Below are 22863 nucleotides of genomic sequence, written 5' to 3' on the forward strand. Positions count from 1 at the left end.
TTTGGCATTCCAGTCCTGCCCACCTCTCCAGGCTCAGCTTCCGGCTCCCTGCTCCTTAGTATGCCAGGGAGGGGCAAATCCAGGAAGACATGATGAGATGGAAGGTCAGCAAAGTGGCCAGCTGAAGAAGAGATGAAGGAAGCAGGGCCTAGGGTGCTATTTTAGGAGGTTTGTGGCCCAAGCAACCTCCATGGCAGAACTGCTGTGCACCCACAGCGGTGGCTGGGAGGCAGGAAACTGTCTTTGGCCAGCTAACCATGCGGGCAGGAGATTGTCCCCAGGATGTCGATGCCCAAGCTAATAACCCCACTGATTTAAGCTTCTGGTGGTGAAGAGTTGAGTAGCCCTGTCATACAGAGGCCTTGAAAGAGCCGAGGCACAGCCCTGGGCTGCATTCAGAGCCTCACCCAAATGAAGGGCGAGGTCTTTCCTTCCCCTACCTCAGTTACCCCTGATGGACAGACTCCCTGCGTTCCAGCCGCCACTCACCAGGAATAATCCCACCCAGGCACACTGCCTTCTCACACCTCACCCATACAAAGGTCGGAATATCATGGTCCAACCAAACGTCACACAGAGACAAAACACATTGCAGCTCAACCCATACTAAAATGCCTTAAACGAATTCAAGTTAGCTGGCATAGTGATGAAGACCTGCAATCCAAGCACTCAGGTGGTAGGATCAGAGGCCATCCTCTGCCACTTGGGTTTGGGGTTAGCCTGGGCTATATGAAATGCTGCCCTTGGGGCTGGAGAGATGGCTCAGAGGTTAAGAGCACTGACTGCTCTTCCGGAGGTCCTGAGTTCAATTCCCAGCAACCATATGGTGGCTCACAACCATCTGTAATGAGATCCGGTGCCCTCTTCTGGCCTGAAGGCATACATGGAGGCTGAACACTGTGTACATAATAAATAAACAAATCTTTAAAAAAAAAAAAAAAAAAAAAAAAAAAAAAGAAATGCTGCCCTTTTTATTATAACATTTAGTGGATAGTTGAGTGTGTATGTGCTATGTTTCTAGGGTGAAGGTCAGAGATTGAGGCCAGTCTGGTCTACAGGGTGAGTTCCAAGACAGCCAGGGCTACACAGAGAAATTCTGTCTTGAAAAAAGTAAAATAAAAAAACAATAACAACAAAACACTGGGCTGTGGTGGCATACGCCCTTAATCCCAGCACTCAGGAGGCAGAGGCAGGTGGATCTCTGTGAGTTCAAGGCCAGCCTGGTCTACAAGAGCTAGTTCTAGGACAGGCTCCAAAGCTACAGAGAAACCCTGTCTCGAAAAATCAACTACCAAAAAAAAAAAAAAAGTAAAGCCGACAGTGGCAGCCGACATTGGTGGGAACCTTAGGTAGCAGCACAAAGATGTGATGTCATGTACGGAGGACGATAAATGGCTATTGTGGGGCCAAAGATGTCCCAAGATCCTTTGGCTCCAGACATAGCATTCCAACCTCGGCACATCACGGAGGTTCTGATGGCTTAGTCAGCCTTGCAGGAGGAGCGCTTCCTTTTAGGAACATTGTTCATAGCTGTGTTGAAAGTTCTTACCCTGATTGCATGATCCATGCAGCCCTGAGGAATGTGAGGGTGTCACTGAATGGATCCAGTCAGAGCTGAACCACCCCAGGCGCACTGACCTCATCCAGCCTGAGGTGAGAAGTCCTACACTGCTTGTAAAGTGAGCTCACCCAGTGTAGCACCTAGCCATACTCCACCCTCTGGCTTAGCACCCTTCCATGGCTCCCCATGCTGTAGATCAAGCCTAATCCCATTCCGGGCTCCACTAGGGCTAGCCTCCTCTACCAGACAGAGCCTCTTTAAAACGCACTCCACTAGTGTTTGTGTCGCCATAACTTTGAACTTGCATTCCCTCTGCCTAGGTTCTTCCTCAGCTTCCCTTGTCCTCAGCCCAATCATCCTTCAGGAGGAACCGGATGCTATCTCAGCCTTGCTGAGGCTGGAGAATCGCTGTGAGTTTGAGACCAGCCTAAACTGTCTTTAGAATAGAGTGAGACACTGTTCTAAAATAAAAACAACCCAGGCGGTGGTGGCACACGCCTTTAATCCCAGCACTCGGGAGGCAGAGGCAGGTGGATCTCTGAATTCAAGTCCAGCCTGATCTACAAGCTAGTTCCAGGACAGTCTCCAAAGTTACCCAGAGAAACCCTGTCTCAAAACAAATAAACAACAAACAAAAACAACGAAACAAAACATAAAACTGGAACCAGACATTGGTAGCATATTTTTTTGATTCCAGCACTCAGGAGGCAGAGACAGGTGGCTCTCTGTGAGTTCAAGGCCAGGTTGGTCTACAGAGTGAGTTCTGGGACAGCAAGGACTATAGAGAAAGACCCTGTCTCCAAAAGCAAAATATAAAAAACGATAACCTGGATGACAGCTGCCAGAGGGGTGGTAGCATGCCTCCTGTGTGTCCTGCTGCTGAGGGCTGAGCTGGGCTGCTCAGTCTGAAACTGAGGGTGCTCTACCAGTCTGGAACAACAAAACAGTCACCCAAGCATTGGAGCCAATATTTTAGCAATCCCAGATTGCACGAGGGAAGACAGAGCAAGATCCCCAGCAGAGAAGCAGAGAGAGCAGCGGGCTGGGATCCACAGCTTCCTCTGGGTCAGTTCTGCCCACCCACATTCCCACAGCTGCTTTACCAAGCCCGGCAGAGGCCTTCTCATTTGCAGACCCATGGTGCATCAAGAACAGACAGTTTCGCTGTGCTTGAGTTCCAGCCCTAAGGATCACGATCATAGGATACAACTGACTTGTAGGAAACATACATGTGTTAACCTGAACCGTGCATCTGAGGCACTGAACCTCTGGGAGGCTGGAAACAAAAGGACACACCCATCCTCTGGTTTTTCTTCGTATCACTGACCTCTTTCATCTTTCTCACAAACATTTCCATGAAGAGGAACACTTCTGAGTCAACATTTTTTTCCTTTAGGTTTACCTTATTTTTAATAATGTCTGTGGGGGGCATGTGAATGTGGCATTCAGACACCTATGGAGACTAGAGACATCAAAGCCCCTGGAGCTTGTGTCCCAGGTGTGTACGAGCTACCTGATAGGTCCTAGGGATTGAACTCTGGACTTTTCCCAGAGCAACTGAGCCTTCTCTCCAGCATCACCACCACGCCTTAGTTGGCTTGTTTTTGGAAAAAGTCTCTCATTCTGTGTTCCAGGTGTCTGGAAGCAGGCAAAGTTGTCCAGGTCCCAATGCTAGGATTACAGATATGAGCCACCACACCCAGCTCATAATCACAGCTCATAATCAAATTTTGAAAGCCTTGTTTTTTCTATCTTCTCTTTCATAGAGGTTTGAATGTAGAGTCTAGGGTGTGGTGGTCCATGCCTGTCATTAATTCTATTACTTGGGAAGCTGAGGCAGGAGGGTCATTATGAGCCTCTTGGTTTTTGGGTTTTTTTTGGTTTTTCGAGACAGTGTTTCTCTGTGGTTTTGGAGCCTGTCCTGGAACTAGCTCTTGTAGACCAGGCTGGTCTCGAACTCACAAAGATCTGCCTGCCTCTGCCTCCCGAGTGCTGGGATTAAAGGCGTGCGCCACCAATGCCCGGCGGTTTTTGTTTTTTGAGACTAGATCTTGCTGTATTGCACCACTAGAGATCTGCCTCGGTGCTGGGATTAAAGGTGTGTGACAACACGCCCAGTTTATTTTAAAGATGTATACAGTATTCTGCCTGCAGGTAGACAGGCAGGCCAGAAGAGGGCACCAGATCTCATTACAAATGGTTGCGGGAATTGAACTCAGGACTTCTGGAAGAACAGCCAGTAACCAGTGCTCTTAATCGCTGAGCCAACTCTCCAGCCCTATTTTGTTTTTTGAAACAGGTCTCATCATGTAACTAACCTAGGCTGGCCTCAAACTGCTGATCCTATGTCCACTTCATGAGTGCTTCCACCCACAGGCCTATTCCACCATGCTATGCTTGCCTCGTGAACACATGTCATTGCCTGCATGAGAGGTTGAGTGTTCTGTCATTTCCAAGCTCTTGACAACTACTTAGAAGGCCGTTTTCATCATAGTGCTACAGCCACGCTAATGGAAGCATCACAGGCTTAGTACATGACCTCGAAAGTTGGTGTAGAATAAAGTAACCAAAAGCAAGAGAATTACAGGCACGCAAGCAGCAAATTTCTTTCAGTGTTCACTACCCAAACAAGGGTATCCACCGGGGAGCCACCTGTTCAATCTTGAGAGAGCATACGAATAGCCATCTTTAATCCATAAGCAAACATTTTTATATGTCAGAATTATAATTTTATTTCCTTTTAAATTGTCCACTGTCCTTCATTTTTAAATCTTGCTTTACAACTCCTTTAAAATTATTTGCTAGGAGCCAGGCAGCAGTGGTTTTTCTTGGAAAAAAATATAATATATATATATATATACACACATCTAATACCACAGTAGTTCCAGTTACTGAAGGTGAGGATGTTGAGGTGGAACGGTTTCAGCTCAGTAAGTCCAGACCAGCCTGAGCAACAGAGTTAATATTCCTTCCCATCTCTTTAAGAGGTTTTTATGGGTTGTTTTGTTTTGTTTTTAATTTTCCGAGACAGGGTTCCCCTGTGTAGTCCTGACTGTCTTGGTACTTGCTCTGAGGACCACTCTGGCCTCAAATTTAGAGAGCCGTCTGCCTCTGCCTCCCCAGAGCCGGGATCAAAGGCCTGTGCCACCACTGTCCAGCTTTTTTGTTGTTTTTAATTTAGCTGGAATAGTACATGATGCCTTTAATCGCTGTACCGGGGAGGCAGAGGCAGGCAGAGCTCTGTGAGTTCAAGGCTAGCCTGGCCTACAAAATGAGTTCTAGGCCAGCTGGGATTACACAGTGAGAGATTACCCACCTCCTACCCCCCAAAAAAGTTAATTCTGGAACTCCCAAACTCAATGTTAAGAACCGCTAAATATCTAGAAACTTTAGTAGCTTGTCCTGGAATGCTGAAAGACTCAGGGAAGGGCGTGACAATCACAACGATGGAACAGGGATGCAATGAACACTGGGGTGGGGGGAAGGAGTGAGGAGGGGGCACTGGCGGGGTAATGGCAGAAAAGATCCCCAAAAGTGACAGAAGATAGGCTGCAGCCTAAACCAACTCGAAAGTACTATTGGAAGGGAGAAAGGGCATGAGGTAAGCAAGAAGAGATCCTGGTTCCTGACCCGCAGAAATGAGAAACAGTATTTACGGGACTGGGAGAGAGAAGATGAGAAGCTCCGCGCTGAGCCTGGAGCCAGGAAGCTGATTTGTTGTTAAGGAGGATGCGCTACATAGATAACAGCGTCAACCGAATAGAGGGACAGAGGAGTGACCGGCAGCAGGATGTGGTGTGAGCTCATGGAACACATGCCACCCTCGCTTCCGGCCTCGGGGCGTCGCCCGAGCCCGTGACACGACTCCAACTCGGGTCCATTGGCACTGGCCCGCCCCTACATGGTCCTTCCGGCCTCCGGCTCGCAGGGCTTGCTGGGGGCGGAAGCCCGCCTCGGGCGCAGGGCACCTCGGGAGCTGTAGTTTGGAGTGTGATCAGATCAGATGCCTCCCAAGTTCCGGAAGTGGATCATTTGAAACGAAGGTCCAGAAAACGGTGATGATCCCGGGGCAGGGTTCCCCTTCGCCGCCTGCACGGTGAGCCCGGGGCCGCATCTCCTCTCCGTAGGGCATGGCACTTCCACGCCTCCACAATTTGCTCCACCTGTAGGAGAAGGAGGGTCACCATGCAGTCCGAAGTCCCTGGCCAGGGCCCTGGCTCCTCATCCCCACGTGGCAGAGTGAATCTGAGCACGGGTACTCGCGTCCGCACCGGGATGAGCGGCTCCTGTCGGTTCTGCTCTTCCAGGGCGCTCAGCTCCGCCGGGGCCAGCAAGGCCAGTCTCAGCTCTCGAACCACTGGAGCCGCCACTTCGGCCACCGGTCGCTCCAACACCGCCTGTGGAAGTGAACCTTAAGCCCCGGCGGAGCGGCGGCCTGTGCCCTGCCGTCCGCTTGCCGAGTTCCTGCGGCCTCCGCCGCTTCGCCCTCGCCTCCCCCAGGTCCCACTCACGGCGCCCACGCGCGCCCAGTTTCGGGCTGCCTTGACCAGCTCAGCCTCGTCCACACAGAGCTTGTCACTGCGTAGCACGGGCAGCAGCGCAGTGGCCGATAGCTCCAGGAAGCCGCGGGTTCGTAGAGCCTCCTATGGATCGGTGTATTAGAGCAGAGCAGAGTGGCGTAGGGAAGACAGGCTACAGGAATAATAATGCTGGGAGCTGTACCTGGCTGTGAGCCTCTATGAAGGCTATGCACCGCTCCTGCAGCGGCCCCAGGCCAAAGGTTACAGCCACCTGAGAGCAGAGTGAAGGTGGTCAGGCTAGAGACTGGAGAGGCCTTGTGACCCAGCTCTGCATACTAGGGACTACCACAAGCCTGAGCGCCATCCGAATGGGGAGGCTGACAGCACATGCAATGTCTCATGAAATTAGACCTGGGGACCATGTTCAGGTCCTTCAAACTCCATCTGGGAGCCCAAGTTTGGCTTCTAAACTCCACATCCCACCTTCCCCCATCTCTGCTTAGAGCCATTTCCCACTTTTTTCTGGGTAGCCCTGGCTGACTTCAAACTCAGAGATCCACCTGCCTCTACAGTGATGGGATTAAAAGCATGTGCCACTTCCACCTCCTGGCTCCATTTCCCACTCTTAATACAAGGCCACTCTGTAGCCCAGGCTGGCCTCAAACTCAGATTTGATTGCCTCTGCTTCCTGAGTACTAGAATTAAAGGTGTGTGTCACCATGCCTGCCTCTCCCAGCCCTTTGACTCTTGCTCCTGTGCAGGACCTTACTGGTGTTCTCTACACCCTGCAGATCAGGGCGGAGTTTATCTCATAAGTGTCCTTGAGCATACACACCCTCACACCTTTTCATCTTTTTGTTTGTTTTTTTTGTTTTTCAAGACAGGGTTTCTCTGAAGCTTTCAAGCCTGTCCTGGACCACACAGACATCAGACATCCACCTGCCTCTGCCTCCCAAGTGCTGGGATTAAAGGTGTGCGCCACCATGGACCAGCTTTTTGCTTTTTTTTTTTTTTTTTTTTTTTGGTTCTCATATCGCGTTCTTAACTTCTTGTTGTCGGTCAAGGCTTTTGGCATGTGGAGAGGAGAGGCCAGGGCCACCTTCTAAAAATCAGATTCCTCCCCAGGGCTGCCCAGCAGTACCCACCTGCAGGGCCTCACAAACCAGCTCCACATCCAGAACCTTCATCACAAACTCCAGGCATAACTGGGGACAGAAACGAAAGTGAACTGTGTGGTGGTGTCCTTGCTTCAAGACCTCAAGTCCTACCCTAGAAGCTGTGGATCATTCAGACTCCCAGAAGCCCCGGAGCCATCCTGACCTCCCAGACTTGGGAAGCAGGGAATTGTTGGGACCTGTAATTTAGTAAGCCTAGAGGGCCTGGAGGCTAGCAAACTAAACCCAAAGAGCCCTAGTATACCTCTCTCCACTGAGACTTGCCCAAAACTCCAGCCTCCTCTTCCCTCACTGTCTTCCCGCACTGGGTCCCCTCCTTGACTCAACAGCATTTCTATTTTTAACAGAACCTTAAATTTCATGCTTGACATCTCCCTGTCTTCCAGCAAAGCACTGGGTGTTGCCAGCTGTCTCCTCTCAGAGCCACCCACCTCTCTTGGACTGCCATTTCCGGCTTGGCCACACCCTCTTGACTTTGACACTAATCTGACTGGCTGGACAGGCCTTTCCTTTTTCCTTATCTCTCTATCCCTTTCCCCCTTAGCTCCCTTGCCCAAAGTATTCAGTGAGTCTCTACCACCCTTGCATCTCCAGGAGAGGGAAAGCTGACAAAGGGCCTTGCTGTGTAGCTTTGGCTGGCCCAGAACTCACTCTGTAAACTAGGGTGGCCATGAACTTGGTTTTATCCTCCTCTCTACTCTGCCTACCAAGTACTAGAAATACAGGTATATACCACCACACCGGGCTAGGGCTGGGAATTGAACCCAGGGCCTGTAGCATACTAGGCAAGTATTCTACCACTGAACTACACTTCCAGCCTAAAACACAAATTCTTGAAGCACCTGCGTGAACCAGCCTCCTGGTACCCTTCCAGTTCACCCCACACCCATGTTCCCAGTCCAACCACACCACATATCTAAGCAGCTCCTTGAGTGCCCTGTGACTATAAAGTCATCTTCCCACTCTCCTGAACAAAACCCTACTTGTTCTTCAAGCTCTAACACAGCAGTTTCCTTCTCTAGAAATCTCTCTCCATACATCAGCAGTCTGCCTACCCCACTTAGACCCCTGCTTTTCAGTTTAGCTTTTTGAGACGTAAGTCTCACTCTGTAGCCAAGGCTAGCCTGAACTCCCTAAGTAGTTCAGGCTAGCCTTAAACTTGCCATCTTTCCCAGCCTTCAGATGCTGGGATACTAGCCTGCAACACCACGGCCCACACATGTCAAATGTCTTCATGTATCTTTCTCCATTCAACTATGGGCCAAAACCAATTTACCCTTGAACTGCAGAACCAGCCAGAAATACTTCCGATGCTTGCTCAGCACACACTGAGCATGTGCAGATCCTGTGTCCATCCTTCTGTCTGCATGAGGTCAGGCTGTGTGAAGGAGGCTACGCACTAAGGCGAGGGAAACAAGACAGCCTGCCTGAGACACCCACCTCTCGAAGTTCCTCCAGCCCATATTCCACAGCTGCTGTCAGCACCTCCAGCACCTGCACAGGGGGTGGCAGTTGAGGGAACAGAAGGGAGTTTCCCCTGCCCCTCAACCCCCAGCAGAATGGGCAGACTCCCCACCTCTTGTATCCCCAGCGCATCCCCTCCCCAGACCCTTGCTTGGGAGGCTCACTGAGTAGCGGTGCAGGGTGACGCTGTTGGCATACAGGAACTCCAGCACAGCTAAGAAGGCCTCGGTCGGCACCGTGCTTAGCACCACAGGACTAGGTACCCCAGGGCCCGTCTCTGTCCCCAGAAGTCTCTGGAAGAAGTTGCATCTACAGGCCAACAAACACCGGTGGGCAAACACCTCTTGCCGTTCTTGACCAACCACAAAGCAAACATCGCTGTGGAAGAGAGGACAGAGAGCCAGAGAAGGGAATCTTGAACCTAGGTCACAGTTTTGGCTTTGCCTCTGCCACACTGGGACTTAGCTTCTTTTTCTGTAAAGTCAAAGCCCACGCCCGGGAGACATGGGCTCAACTCTAGTCCCCCTTCGACGCTGTGACTTTCTGTCTTTGACTCTCGGACTTCTCAGCCGTGACCACGGGTCTCAGAGGAGTTGACTATTCTTGGGCAAAGGGGATGCCAGGGTTCATGCGAACAAGATTGATGGCTCTCCAGCCTGAGTCCTGGGGGCAAGGAAACCCCTCGCGGTACAGCGCCCACGAGATGCCAGCTCAGCATTTTCACTCTTCCTCCCGTAGGAGGGTGTGAGGATGTGGGGTGCAGAGCACACAGTGCGACAGCCATGGCATTGATGCACCATCATGAGGTGAGACCACATTTTCCATCTTCGCGATCACTTCCGGCCCCAGCCTCTGGGCCTCTGAAGCCCTGCATAAGGTACAGGGGGAGGCAGCAGAGAAAGCTTCAGCTTCCCCTGCCTCTTCCTCCCAGGCTCAGGGCCTAAGGTTCCACCCTCTAGGCCAGACTGTGACACTCTGCCCTCAAGAAAAAGAGAAGTATGACAGCCACTAACCCTGGGGAGCAGGCGGCCTCTGAGACAGCGGGGATGGGAAGCAGCAATCCGTCTCCCATGACCAGCCCTGCCCCCAGTAAACACTATTCCCGGTTTCAGACAGCACTTAGCCTCATCGGCAAGCCGTGGGCGGTCAGCAACCTTGAACTACTTCCTGTCTGGGTCTCTGACCCAATCCTTTGGGCTTCGTTCCTCTTAGGACTCCCCAGAGTCCTCCACTCTTGTCTCTTCAAGGAAAGAAGTCTAGGGCGATGGTGGCGCAGGCCTTTAATCCCAGCACTAGGGAGGCAGAGGCAGGCGGATCTCTGTGAGTTCGAGACCAGCCTGGTCTACAGAGCTAGTTCCAGGACAGGCTCCAAAACCACAGAGAAACCCTGTCTCGAAAAACCAAAAAAAAAAAAAAAAGAAGTCTAGCACTTAGCTGAATACCCAACTGGAGTGAGTCAGATCAAATCCCACCTTTCAGGGCTGAGGGGGTTGGGGATTCCTCCTTCAATCCAGAGAAGGAAGGGTTTTGCCTGAGTTTACAAAGTTGCTTGCTCTCCTGTCTATCCCTCACTGCCCCCACCTCTGACTCTCAGGATAGCATGGACACAAGCCAGTAGACACCGTCTCTACTTGACTTCCTCATAGACTGAGTTCACCAGGAAGGCCAAGTGCTCTTTCCTGGCCTATTCACCTTTAGCCTCCTCAAATTCATCCATAGGCCAGTGAGAACAAGCTAAGGAAAACCCACCAGGGCTTCACTGCCTCACCTGTACCGGGGGTTGTTGACAAGACTTCGGAGTGCTGTGGAAAAGGAAGCAGCCTGCCCGTGCACAACCAGTCCTGGGTTCTCCATGAGTGGGATGAGCAGCAGAACAAAGGGTGAAATGGCCGAGTGAGGCAAGAGAGGCCTGAGAGGGAGGGCAGGAGCTGTAGAGACCGTTTGCTGAGGAGCTGAAGGTCTAAGACAAAAGAGGCCCAGGTCCCTAAAGAAAACCTGAGGTTCAGGTAAGCGATGCAGGTTCAGAGAGGACCCAAAGAAGCTGCCGCTGGGCAGGCCTATGATCCCAGAGAAGCTGGCTGTGGATGAGGCCCAGGCTGGGAGCCTGCCCAGGCAGCAGCTGGGTGGGAAGCCTGTGAGTTTCCATGGAAACTGGAGCTGAGCCTGAGGAGGCCCCGCCCATCTCCCTACCCGCCTAGGAAAATATTTCAGCGGTAGAAGGGTTCTAAGAGTTGGAGGGTCCTAGTGCTGGCTCCTGCCTGCTTACACTGGGTTCAGAATGTAAGGCCTCTGCCCTCCAATCCCTTCCCTAGGGGTTCAGTCTAGAACCGGGATTAGCAGGCCTGAGACATCATCACCTCATCAGGGAAGATTCTTACCCCTAAGTGTGGTTTTCAGAGCTCAGACTTGAGTTTGCCTGGGAGGGGCAGCCCCATGCCTCCCAGAGCAGGGGAGGCGAGGCATCACCAAGAGGCAATCATCCCTAGGGGAAGAGGTATTATGCACTGGGTGATGAAGGAGGTATGGCCATCTGGGGACAAGTTCCAGGGCACCACTGAGTCATGGCTGTGCGAGGCCTGGGTCTTTCCCACTGAGCCAAAAGGCCTCCCCTCCTCAGCACACAGCTCTGGCGTAAGGAAGTCATCCAAGCCCCACCCTAGCTCTGCCCTGAAACGGAAATGTTTGTCCTTGTTGAGGCTGACGGGAGAATGTAAAACCATGACGTACTCCTTCCTGTGAGCCCAGATACTGGATTCCTAAGAAGTCGCCCCCGTAAGTCTCAAGGTTCTAGCACATCTGTTCACAAATGGCTAGGCCAGTTGACTGGCCACTTCATAATAGTAGCTCAAAAGCACCTTCCTGTCCATCACACCTCTCTACACCTGCCCCCTCGGCTGTGATGCTTTAGTACTCCAAGCCCCTGTGGACGCCCCCCCCCCCCCCGCATAACTCAGGGTGCCTTCCCTCCCCCCAGCAGGTGCTCATAGCAGTAGTGCTTAGGTTATTCCAGAATTTGGCTGGAGGGAGGAGTTCTGGGAGGGAGTGGCATGCTTGCCACAGCAGCCCCATGGTTACTGCACAACACAAGCCTTCACCACCTACAGGCCTGGCAAGGAGGGCAGCTCAGTGAAGACTGGGGGCCAGCAGAGCTTGGAGGTCAAAGGCTACAGGTGAGTCAGGTGCCTGAGGGAGTTTCCCGAGACCTAAGGAGGAGGATGGACGTCGCCTCACTCATCGCCTGCCTCCGGATACAGCGGGGCAAGGGGGAGATAAGTCACAGCCTACTTAGAGTAGGGAAGATGATTACGTCCCATGCTTCTGAGGCCAGGGAGATCTATGGGAGTGATGGGGTTGGGTCTGCCCCTTCTGGCTCTGGATTGAAGAAATCTAGAAACCAACTTCATGTCCCCATTCTGCTGGTGAAATCAAGTGGGAGGGGAGAAACGAAGTGGATTTCCTGCTCACCCAGTCAGCTCCATGGCGACCAAGGGAGAACTCTGGGCAGAGGTTCCCTAAGCACAGACCGAGCAGCCCTTCCCTTGCTCTTAACCTTCTCTAAGTCTACTATGGAGGCACTGAGTGTGGTGGCGTACTGTAATCCCACCATTTAGGGGCTGGAGGCCGGAGGAAGGAGTTTAAGGCCAGACTCAGCCACACAAAGAGTTGGAGGCCACGGGAGGCATTATCTAAAACAGAGAGAGACAGAGAGAGACAGAGAGAGAGACAGAGAGAGACAGAGAGAGACAGAGAGAGAGACAGAGAGAGAGACAGACAGAGAGAGAGACAGACAGAGAGAGAGAGAGAGAGACAGAGAGAGAGAGAGAGAGAGAGAGAAAAGAAACCTCGAGAGAGAAAAGAAACCTCAGCTTCCCCAAGCAAGAGGCAGGGTGTAGGGAGATCTGAGCCAGTAAGGGCCACTCCTAAGTGTGGATCTTCCAGCAGGCAGAGCCATGGCTGGCAGGACTCTGCAATCAGGACACCCGGAAGAGGATACTACCAAAGACCTGCCTCTGAAATTACCACCAGGGAAGTCTGGAGGTCACCTGGCCAGCATTGATGAGACCCGACCTGTAGGCCCAGGCCCAGCCTCCCGTCGCGGCTCCCTGCTGAGCCTACACCCATCCTTTTCACGCCGCAACTCACTGGCAGGACCCCTAGTAGGTCTTGGAGGTCGACGACCATCCCTGGGCCTGATGCCCCCTTTAGGTTCACGAGTTAGTTTTTCTGGGTTACCCATCTTGCCTGCCCGTCGGATGGCACCCTCATACCGCACCGAACCAGCGCCAGGCGAGCGTTGGGAAGCTGCAAGCGCTCAGCGTGTCCTGGAGGCAGCACTGGATGCAGGGCTGAGCAATGTGTGCTACTCGGGTACCGAGGCGGGAAAACTGGCAAAGGCGCTGTGTGAACAGATACGCATACGTGTGCGGGAGCTCAGCCTACCCCGCTACAAACTGGTGTGCAGTGTGGTGCTGGGACCACGCGAGAGACAGGGCGTGCATGTGGCCAGCCGGGCACTCTGGGACGCAGTACATGATGGACTGGCCTCTGCCACCTTCACCAACACTTCACTGTTCGCCGTGGCTACTGTCCACGCGGTTTACTGGGAATGATAAAGCCTTTAAGTTCTGAAAAAACGGTTTATTATCCCAGGAGGAGGCCCCCCTGGGGCTCACATCCCAATAAATAAATGTGTTAATAAATAAAAGTGGTCCATAAATAATGCCCCCGAGCTGGGAGCTAAGGCTCAGGCTTATCTCAGGGAGAAAGGGTAAGAGACAGGAGGACAGGCCATCCCCAACTGTAGTAAAGCTGGTCCCTGATTCCCTGGGGGACTCGGCCCAGAGCCCCCAGTGAGGCACCAAAGGGACAGGAAGGGCCACAAAGGCAAGGGCCCGAGTCTTTCAGGCACAGGCCCGGGGTGTGATCACAGCCTGCTCTGCAGGTTGGAACCTAAGCAGGACTTCGGTCCCTGAGCAAGCGCAGAGCATAGCGCAGCCGCTGCCGCAGGTCTGGGGAGCAGCCCAGCTGCCGGAGGTGGGAGGCGAGGTAAGTACAAGCACTGCGATTTCGGGCCACAAAAGTCACAAGGAGAGGTTCCCAGCCACTGAGGATCAGCTTTGTGTGGTCCCCATAGAAGTTCACCTGTGCACAGAAGGTAACAGCGTTCAGGGCTTGGACACCAGACTCACACCTTCCCAGAACCCTGGGCCTACCAGGCCATCCCTTCAACTCCAGGATGGGCTCTTACCTGGACAGTGCCATCACTGAACAGCATGAGCAGGGCCTGATCAGTCTTGACCCACTGCAACAGCAAGGGTGGGGCAGGCACCTCTACCTCTTCCACACTGGGCAGATCTCCACCCTGGGAGAACAGGCAGGTCAGGTCACTAGACTGGCATGAACTGGGTCTCTCCCTATGGCTGTCTCCTGCCCTTACAGGTCCAATCACTACCCTTGAGTCACCCTTCCCCCCTCACCAATGATGGAGAATCAAAGATGCCCGAGTCCCTAACATCCCCCCAGAGCAGCCGACACACCTTCATGAGGTGCTGTTCCATGTAGGAGGCGAAATACCGCAAGATGCCCAGCTGAGGCTGCAGAGCACGGGGTACAGACCCCACAGAGAAGGAGAAGTGCTTCGCGCTGGTGGGGTTGTAGTGCACGATCCTGAAAGAACGTGGAAAGCAGAGAAGGAGCCTGGAGTTATCGTTCCTCCCCTTTGGATTTGAGAGCCCTGAACCCAGAAACACCAGAGTGCAACTCTGCTTGGTACAACAGCCTAAATACAAAGTGCCCCCAAACAGCACTTACTTCCTATTGGCTGACAGGGCCATGTGTGTGCCATCGTTGAAGAGCACGGCTACACGGCGGCTGGACAGCTGATACCCAAAGCCAAACTTGTTGGAGTAGTCAACCCACTTGCTGACCCACACCAGAGGTTCTGGCTGTGCCAACGGGGCTGGGTTCTGTTCCGCTGTTACAGGAGAGGAGGGAGTGAAGACTTTCCCTGGTCTCTAGGTCAAAGAGAACTTTCCAAACTATTTGCATGGACCAGAGCCCAGCCTTACCTGGGGGCATGAAGGCCACACAGTTTCTCAGGGCACAGAGGGCAGACTCTACCACTGTGGCCACAGTCAAACCTTCTTCAAACCCTGAGGGAACAGGGCACTGACACTTAGGCAATGGCCTCCCTGGGCCCAGGTCATGTCCCTTGGCCAACCACTTCCTTTTGGCCCCTGGTCTCCACCCTAGCCACCTCCAGCACCTCTCATCTTCTGGCTCCTCACCATCTCCACTGCTTGCCAGTGTCCCACGGGGTGAGCTGTCCTCAGCAGCTGTCTCTACCAAGCTGACGGGGGCCGGGCCTGAAGCTGCTGGAGCCTGGACAGTTGGGTAGAGAGAGAGTGAGATTAGGTCTCAGAATCCAAATCCTTGAAAAGCCCAGGGGCCCAGCCCCGTCCCTGACAGCTCTCAGGGCATCCTAGGTCAGCCTCAGCTGGCTAATGACACACCACCAATTAGGGCCACCACGAGGTTGGGTGCTTCATCAGCCTTTCATGCTGGGCTTCCCTCAGCTGCTAGGGTCAGGGTGAGTCAGGGGAATAATGCTCACGTGAGCACCTCACCTCCGGCCTGACATCCGGGTGACCGAGGGATGTGCGCATCAGGCCGCTCACCAAACAGGAGACATTATCCCGTTCCTCGGAATGGTTCTTATCTGGGGGATGAGGGAATACAGCCCTCAGTGTCTGTCTGATCACATTTCCCAAAGTGTTCACACACAGGCAGGTCTTCCCACGTGTCTAGACACACATGTTCTCCCCAAGAGTCTACAGGTCCCCCCACTGGAACCAGCCCCTACTCAGAGGAATGTAAGAAGCCACTGCTCTATACCCTGACCTCCTGACGCCTGACTCACTCACTCTTGTTCTTTTTCCTGCCAAACAGGCTCTTGGTGACTTTGGCAAACAGACTCCTCGCAGGGTTGGGGGGGGTCAGATCTGGGACTGTCACACAGCTGCTGACAGGAAGCCGATCAGGGGTATAGCCCTGAGGACGAGAGCCAAACAAATAGAAAAGTGAGACCCCAAGGGTCCTGCTCTTTCATCCTCTGAGAACATGCAGGCCGATGGAACCGCAGCATCTGGAGAACCACAGACCTTTGTAAAGAAGTCATGGCGTAGGATCTGTTCAATAGAGGGGCGGTCTCGGGGTGAAGCCCGGAGAATGGCAGCCAGGAGCTGACGGGCAGGTAGTGAGAGGCTGGCAGGCAACGTGTAATGAACCTGCTTGATGCAGCGGTAAGTTTCCTTCAGGTCAGCTGTCTCAAACGGGGGGCTCCCACACAGGAGTGTGTACCTGTGCCCGGGAATGGAGGACCAGGAGTCAGGTACTGGGAACACCCCATCCATGCACCTATCGCCCACCTGCTAGTGACCTCGGCACTCACATGACACAGCCAAGTGACCACACATCTGCCTCGGGGCCATGGCCTTGTCTCAGCAGCACTTCTGGGGCCACGTAGTTGGGAGTGCCACAGATGGTCCTGAAAGAGGGTAGGGCAGAGAGGGGAAGGCTCAGACTCAGCCTAGCACCCGCCCCCATTCCTGCCCCTGCTGTGAGTTCAGACAAAGCAGCTGCCTGTCATCAAGGGTCAGAGAGCTCCTGCTTGTCTTGGGACAATGGACGTTGAGAGTGGCAGCTGAGTCCTCACCCACCCGTCTCCTCCAGCTGCACAGCTGCTCTGCAGCACAGGAGGAGGCCTGACCCCAACGTTGCCCCCTCTCCCAAGGTCAGTACAGAGGGTCCACGGCTGATCCCTTCCCCCACTCCCGTCTGTCAAACACTCATTAGGCTGTCACCTCCCACAGTCTGCGCTGCACACAGCCAACACCAGCTGTCATGCCCTCCGTAAACACTCACCTGCCACCCATGCTATCTGTGTGACACACACCCGCCGCAGGGATCTTCTTAGACATAAGGGTATCATGTCCTGTCATTCCCTCAGTCAGTCAGTCTCACAGACAAACGCTCACTGCCTGGTCTGTTTTCCCCATCCAATGCAGACAGATCAGCCATACGTTTCCAAGACTCCTCAGACCCCCATATGCGTCAGGGACTCAGGGCACCCGCCCGCCTGAGTGGCCACCTCTACCTTCACACGTAAGGACAGCCCATCACCCCATCCCTGTTTATCCCAAGCACACATCAGGTCACCTTGCTTTCCACTTACATATTGTCACACTGGACACCATCGGTGTCACATACAGACTGAGGCCACCATCACCCCCACTCACTTTTTCCTCTGCTCCGGGGGCTCTAACCGAGCTGCCAGCCCAAAATCCCCCACCTTCAGTTCCATGTTATCAGTGATGAAAAAATTTCCTAGAGAGTGGCAGAAAGACGGGTCAGATTCCTCCTCACTGCCTCTCTTCCCTTCCCAGGTCCCCCACCCTTCCGAACAGACCCGGGAATCTCACCCAGCTTGAGGTCTCTGTGCAGGATACCCCTCTGGTGCAAATACTTGAGGCCAGAAAGGATCTGGCGCAGGTAGTAGCGAACCTCTGGTTCCAAAAGGGTGTGCCGGGCCTTCCAGATGTGGGCCAGGGACTGCAGAAAGCCACTGTTTTAGTCCCTGCTTGCCTTCCCAGACCCACCCTCCATCTGTGCTTGCTAAGGACGACAGGAACCCAGTTTTGGACATTAAGAACCCACTTCCTTTCCCACTCCTGTAACCAATGAATCCCCCCACCCCCATTCCGGACCTTTCGGCTACAGAGCTCCAGGAAAATGTATATGTTGTCAGCATCCTCGAAATGGTGCGAAAACCGAACGATATGGCGGTGCTGTAGGTCTCGGTGCAACTCGATCTCGTTTAGGATCTGCGACAAGGGCGCGAGATCGTCATCTTTCCAGGGTTCCCACGCCACCATCCCCTTCCTACCCCTTGGTCCTCAGGGCCTGGACCCACCTTTTCGCGCTGATGCGGCTTGGCGACGCGGCTCTGCGGGATGACTTTGACCGCGTAGGCTACACCGGTTTCCGTGTCAGCGGCTTCATAGCAGCGGGCGAAACCCCCCTAAGAGGAGGAGGATGCATCGGTCCGGTCGCCCCAGGGAGACAGGGTCGGGCCTGGAGGGCTCCCCTCTACCTCCGTCAGCGCCACCCCAAAGCCCCCGACTTACCTTGCCCAACAAGCGGCCCTTGATGTAGGTTCGGCCACTGCATGGGTCGGTGATGAAGCGACCCGGGTCCGGCGCCGCTGGCCCGGCTGGCTCCGACCGCGGCGAGGCACTAGCAGGCGGCCCCGGGCCGGCGGGGGGCGCGGGCGGGGCGGCTGCGCGCGGGAAGGGGCGCGGGGACAAGAAGCCGGCGGCGGGCTCCATGCGGGCGGCGCGGCGCAGCGCCGGCCCGAGCTGGCTCTCCGTTCCGCCCGGCCCCGGCTGCGCGTGGCGCTGCCTGGTTTCTCTACGCTGCGAGCGCGCCCGAGGGAGCCCGGCGATTTTATCAATGAACGCCTGCCCCCTCCCGGGTGTCTCGTCATCGCGAGCTCCGCCCCTTTCCTGGCTGGCAGGCTTGGAGAAGCCCCGCCCTCTGGTCGATTACGTCACCCGAAAGATCCACCCCCTGCCCGGACGTACTTCAAGGCCACGCCTCCGGCTCCGGCCTTAAAGGAGCCGCGGTAGTGCTAGACAGCCCGACAGGTGCAAGGCTGCTCATCTTTTTTATGTCTGCTACCCCGTCCACGTGGTGATTACGTGTCCTGCCAAAGGCAGCCTCTTTCTTTCTTCGTGCTGAAGTCGAGTGGAGACCGGGTGTCCCGAGGCCTCTACAGCGTTACAGTTGGGAGAGAAGAGGCAGGGGTGGCGCAAACTTCCCTCGGTGCACGTCACCAACCCGAGAGGGGGCGGGTGGGGGTCTCCCTTAAACGTCACCGTGCTCTGGGACAGAACCCATAACCCTAGCCTAGTGCTGCCCTCTTTGGGGACTATGGAAAAACACGCTGCTTTGGAGCCTGATTTACCTGGTCCGGGACTGTACAATGGGTTTGTAGAACAGAGCCTGATATTCGAGGTTTTGTTTTTGTTTTCTAGACAGGGTTTCTCTATGTAGTCCGGGCTGTCCTCGAACTCAGAGATCCACCTGCCTTTGCCTCCAGAGTGCTGGGATTAAAGCCACCTCCGGACTTAACGGCTTCCACTTGGAATCCTAACCCCTCTGACTCGGTCCAAAGATCACACATCTCTGCCTGCCTTTGCGGACTTTGTTTCCATTCTGAGCTATCCATTCAGACCTCAGATTTACTGAAAACATCTGCTAAGTGACAGGCACTGCCTCCACTAAGAGAGGTCAGAGCTGCAGCCCTCCTGTAGTTTACAGGATTCTGCTTTCGGGAAGCAGATATAAGTACATAAACAAAGTAATTACAGGCTGTGAAAAAGGCTAGGAAGGACGTAAACAAAAGAGCAACCAAGAGCATGCTTTACAAAGAGTAGTCAGAGTACCAACAGATACAGACAACAGGTTCCCTCCAACCTAACTGAGTTCGTCTCAGACCTCTCGATGGAACCCTTCAGCTCCATCTTCCCCTGGTCATAGTCTACCTTATCGGGATTATTGCTACACTGTACTGTCCTCCTAGACTTTGGTTTCATTTCCATTCCATCCTGCCTGCATATGCTGTCGGAATTTACCCAATCGTCCTCAGGTCTCAAAGACTTTTTTTCCGTGTGTGTGTGTGTGTGTGTGTGTGTGTTTCAAGATAGGATTTCTCTGTGTAGCCCTGACTGTCCTGGAACTCGCTCTGTAGACCAGGCTGGCCTTGAACTCACAGAGATCCTCCCATCTCTACTTTCAGGGTGCCTCGCATGAAAGCTGGGTTTAAGGCATGCACCACCATGCCGGACTACAAGGACCTTCTTTAAAAAAGGAGTTCCCAAATAGCCGAAGGCCAGGAGAAATATCAGTAACTTAAATAAGAGGATGGGGTATGGGGTGGGCTAAGGTGCCATGTTTAGCAATTTTCCGAGGGGAGAAGGTAGTGGTGAGGCCAGAAAGGACAGAATTTCAGTTCAAATGAAGTCTTGGGCTGGAAGTTGAGGCTGGAGGATCAAGAGTTCAAGGTTGTCCTAGTTAGAGTCAAGTGTCAAGAGTCATTCAAGGGACCTTGACTGAGGTGACGTGGGATGACCTTCGGTATATGTGTTACTCTTATTGGCTGAAGAATAAAGCTGCTGCCGGGCGGTGGTGGCACACACCTTTAATCCCAGCACTTGGGAGGCAGAGGCAGGCGGATCTCTGTGAGTTCAAGACCAGCCTGGTCTACAAGAGCTAGTTCCAGGACAGGCTCCAAAACCACAGAGAAACCCTGTCTCGAAAAAAACCAAAAAAAAAAAAAAAAAAAAAAAGAATAAAGCTGCTTTGGCTTTGGCCTATGGCAGAGCAGAATATAGCCAGGCTGGAAGATATGTATATGTACATGTATCTTCCAGCCTGGCTCTTTCTCTCTCTCTCTCTCTCTCTCGAGAGAGAGAGAGAGAGAGAGAGAGAGAGAGAGAGAGCGAGTAAACAGAGTCAAGTAGCTGCTGAAGGAGAAAGCCACCACCGGAACTTTACTGGTAGGCCACAGCATTGAAATAATACACAGATTAATAGAAATGGGTTAATTTAAAATGAAAGAATTAGTTAATAAGAAGCCTGAGCTAATAGGCCAAACAGTGTTGCAATTAATAAAGTTTCTGTGTGATTATTCAGGTCTGGGCAGCCGGGAAACAAACGAGCAGTATCCATTTACACTGAGGAATTGCACAGACCAGACTGACCTTTGGCCAAGTATGATAGGAATTACCTTGATTGATGATTAGTATGGTATGGCCAAGCCCACTGTGCGTGTCATCATCCCTGGGCAAGTGGATTCTGGCTATATAAGAAAAAGCTAGCAGAGCTGGGTGGTGGTGGCACATGCTTTTAATTCCAGCACTCAGAAGGCAGAGACAGGCAAATTTCTGTGAGTTTAAGGCTAGCCTGGTCTACAGAGCAAGTTCCAGGACAGCCAGGACTACTACAAAAATAAACCCTGTCTCAAAAAACAAAACAAACAAACAAAAAGACAGAAAAAGAAAGGAAGAAAAAAGAAAAGAAAGTTAGCACACAGGAAGAAAGAAAGAGAAAGAAAGAAAGAAAGAAAAGAAAGAAAGAGGAAAAGACAGGTCTGGAGAGATAATTCAGCAATTGGTCATGGATGCTCTTTCAGAGGGCTTGAGTTCAGTCCCCAGCACCCACAGTGGGTGACTCACAACTGCCTTTAACTTGAGCTCCAGGAATTCAACACCTCTAGCCTCCTTGGTTGAGAACCTTGCATGTAAACACTCACATACAATATATAATTAAAATAAATATTTAAAGAAAGAAAGCTGACAGAGAGCAAATGAGGGAGCAAGCCTGTGAGCAGCATCACCATGGTCTCTGTTTCAGTTCCTGCTTCAGCTTCTGCCACGGCTTCCCTCTGTGACTGTCTGTAACCTGTAAAATGACAGCACCCTTTCCCCCTAAGTTCCTCTCAGCCATGGTGTTTATCACAGCAGCAGAAAACCGACTAGAACAAAGGTCATCCTTGGCTGTATACATAGTGAATTTGAGACTCACCTAGAATAAATTCAATATTGTCTTTAAAGAAGACATATTCAATATTTTTTATTTTATTTTACAGTGCTGGGGATTGAAGCCAAGGCTTTGTTTGTGCAAGGCAAATATTACTAAGCTGTATCCCCAGTTCGATGTTACAGTTCTGTATTTGGAAAATAAATTAAGATATCTGTGTATTAGTTTGCTAGAGATGCCATAACGCAACAAAATAATCTTAAATTTGGTGGTTCAAATAACAAAACAAAAAACAAAACAAGCCAGGCGGTGGTGGCGCATGCCTTTAATCCCAGCACTCGGGAGGTAGAGGGAAGCGGATCTCTGTGAGTTCTAGGCCAGCCTGGTCTAGAAGAGCTAGTTCCAGGACAGGAACCAAAAAAACTACAGAGAGGGGGCTGGAGAGATGGCTCAGTGGTTAAGAGCATTGCCTGCTCTTCCAAAAGTTCTGAGTTCAATTCCCAGCAACCACATGGTGGCTCACAACCATCTGTAATGAGATATGGTGCCCTCTTCTGGCCTGCAGGCATATACACAGACAGGATATTGTATACATAATAAATAAATATTAAAAAAAAAACTACAGAGAAACCCTGTCTCGAAAATCCAAAAAACAAACACACACACACAAAAAAACCAACAACAACAAAATGATTTTCATGGTTCTAAAAGTTGGAGGGTCACCAGGTAGTGGTGGTGGTGATTAGTGGTGATGCACGCCTTTAAACACCGAGAAGACAGAGACAGGTGAATCTCTGTGAGTTCGAGGCCAACCTGGTCTACAGAGCAAGTTCCAGGACAGCCACAGCTGCAAAGAGAAAACTATCTCCAAAAACAAAAACAAGCAAGCAAACAAACAAACAAAAAAGTCAGAGGTTCAAGATCAAAGTGTAAGCAGGACTGATTTAAAAAAAAAAACGTTTGTTAGTTTGTTTTTCTCTGTGTAGCCCTGGACTGTCCTGGAACTCTTTCTGTAGACCAGACTGGCCTCAAACTCACAGAGAACCCCCTGCCTCTGCCTTGAATGAGTGCTAGGATTAAAGGTGTGCACCACCATTGCCCCTTAACATTTAAATTTTTTTAAAAAATTCTTTCTCTGTATGTGTGTGTGTGTGGAAATGCAAGTGCCTCCCCCCACTCAAAAAGAGACAGAATTTAGCCAGGCATTCCTTTAATCCCAGTACTCAGGAGACAGAGGCAGGAAGATCTCTGTGAGTTCGAGGTCAGCCTGTCCTACAAAGTGAATTCCAGGACAGCCAGAGCTGTTACACAGAGAAACCCTGTCTTTAAAAAACAAACAAACAGGGGGCTGGAGAGACAACTCAGTGGTTAAGAGCATTGCCTGCCCTTCCAAAGGTCCTGAGTTCAATTCCCAGCAACCATATGGTGGTTCGCAACCATCTGTAATGAGATCTGGTACCCTCTTCTGGCCTGTGGGCATATACGTGTATACATAATAAATAAATTAATTAAAAAAACCAAACAAATAAAAAAAGAAAAAATT

At 52.2% G+C, this 22863-nt stretch overlaps 3 protein-coding genes across 5 annotated transcripts; 1 reads left to right on the forward strand and 2 right to left on the reverse strand.

The window, feature by feature from the left end:
- Window positions 1–4267: 4267 nt before the first annotated feature.
- Window positions 4268–10897, reverse strand: Btbd19 (BTB domain containing 19). Its single transcript, XM_075945029.1, has 8 exons — window positions 10489–10897; window positions 8885–9098; window positions 8697–8750; window positions 7227–7286; window positions 6284–6352; window positions 6073–6204; window positions 5833–5958; window positions 4268–5724 (listed from the first exon to the last, which is right to left on the reverse strand). The coding sequence occupies exons 1-8, from the start codon at window positions 10572–10574 to the stop codon at window positions 5590–5592; spliced, it is 876 nt and encodes a 291-aa protein (XP_075801144.1). The 5' UTR covers window positions 10575–10897; the 3' UTR covers window positions 4268–5589.
- On the forward strand, window positions 9096–13409 carry Dynlt4 (dynein light chain Tctex-type 4). 3 transcript variants are annotated; one of them, XM_075945032.1, is made up of 2 exons: window positions 9096–9526; window positions 12663–13409. In XM_075945032.1, exon 2 carries the CDS (start codon window positions 12671–12673, stop codon window positions 13328–13330), a length of 660 nt encoding a protein of 219 aa, XP_075801147.1. In that variant the 5' UTR covers window positions 9096–9526; window positions 12663–12670; the 3' UTR covers window positions 13331–13409. The 3 variants fall into 3 exon arrangements, with proteins under 3 accessions (XP_075801147.1, XP_075801146.1, XP_075801145.1); XM_075945031.1 differs by lacking the exon at window positions 9096–9526 and adding an exon at window positions 11796–11890 and having other exon boundaries at window positions 12660–13409; XM_075945030.1 differs by lacking the exon at window positions 9096–9526 and adding an exon at window positions 11796–11890.
- Plk3 (polo like kinase 3) lies at window positions 13344–18468 on the reverse strand. Its single transcript, XM_075945027.1, has 15 exons — window positions 17906–18468; window positions 17692–17799; window positions 17486–17602; window positions 17201–17330; window positions 17018–17105; window positions 16171–16266; window positions 15881–16079; window positions 15644–15770; window positions 15347–15438; window positions 15008–15101; window positions 14789–14872; window positions 14532–14694; window positions 14258–14387; window positions 13969–14082; window positions 13344–13862 (listed from the first exon to the last, which is right to left on the reverse strand). Exons 1-15 carry the CDS (start codon window positions 18104–18106, stop codon window positions 13671–13673), a joined length of 1935 nt encoding a protein of 644 aa, XP_075801142.1. The 5' UTR covers window positions 18107–18468; the 3' UTR covers window positions 13344–13670.
- Between the last annotated feature and the right edge of the window lie 4395 nt (window positions 18469–22863).

Source organism: Microtus pennsylvanicus, chromosome 13 (genome assembly GCF_037038515.1).
Source record: "Microtus pennsylvanicus isolate mMicPen1 chromosome 13, mMicPen1.hap1, whole genome shotgun sequence".
Classification (NCBI taxonomy): Eukaryota; Metazoa; Chordata; class Mammalia; order Rodentia; family Cricetidae; genus Microtus; species Microtus pennsylvanicus.

What these genes read in the sequence shown, in the direction of transcription:
- Btbd19 (XM_075945029.1), bottom strand. Translation starts at nt 10,574, where the DNA reads ATGGAGAACCCAGGACTGGTTGTGCACGGGCAGGCTGCTTCCTTTTCC. An exon ending in GTCAACAACCCCCGGTACAG is followed by an intron (nt 9,099 to 10,488) that starts GTGAGGCAGTGA and finishes TCTCTTCCACAG; the next exon opens with CGATGTTTGCTTTGTGGTTG. An exon ending in TCACCCTGCACCGCTACTCA is followed by an intron (nt 8,751 to 8,884) that starts GTGAGCCTCCCA and finishes CCCCCTGTGCAG; the next exon opens with GTGCTGGAGGTGCTGACAGC.
- Dynlt4 (XM_075945032.1), top strand. Translation starts at nt 12,671, where the DNA reads ATGGCTGGCAGGACTCTGCAATCAGGACACCCGGAAGAGGATACTACC.
- Plk3 (XM_075945027.1), bottom strand. Translation starts at nt 18,106, where the DNA reads ATGGAGCCCGCCGCCGGCTTCTTGTCCCCGCGCCCCTTCCCGCGCGCA. An exon ending in TGGAGCTCTGTAGCCGAAAG is followed by an intron (nt 17,331 to 17,485) that starts GTCCGGAATGGG and finishes GGCTTTCTGCAG; the next exon opens with TCCCTGGCCCACATCTGGAA. An exon ending in CCCCCGGAGCAGAGGAAAAA is followed by an intron (nt 16,267 to 17,017) that starts GTGAGTGGGGGT and finishes ACCCTCTTTCAG; the next exon opens with GACCATCTGTGGCACTCCCA.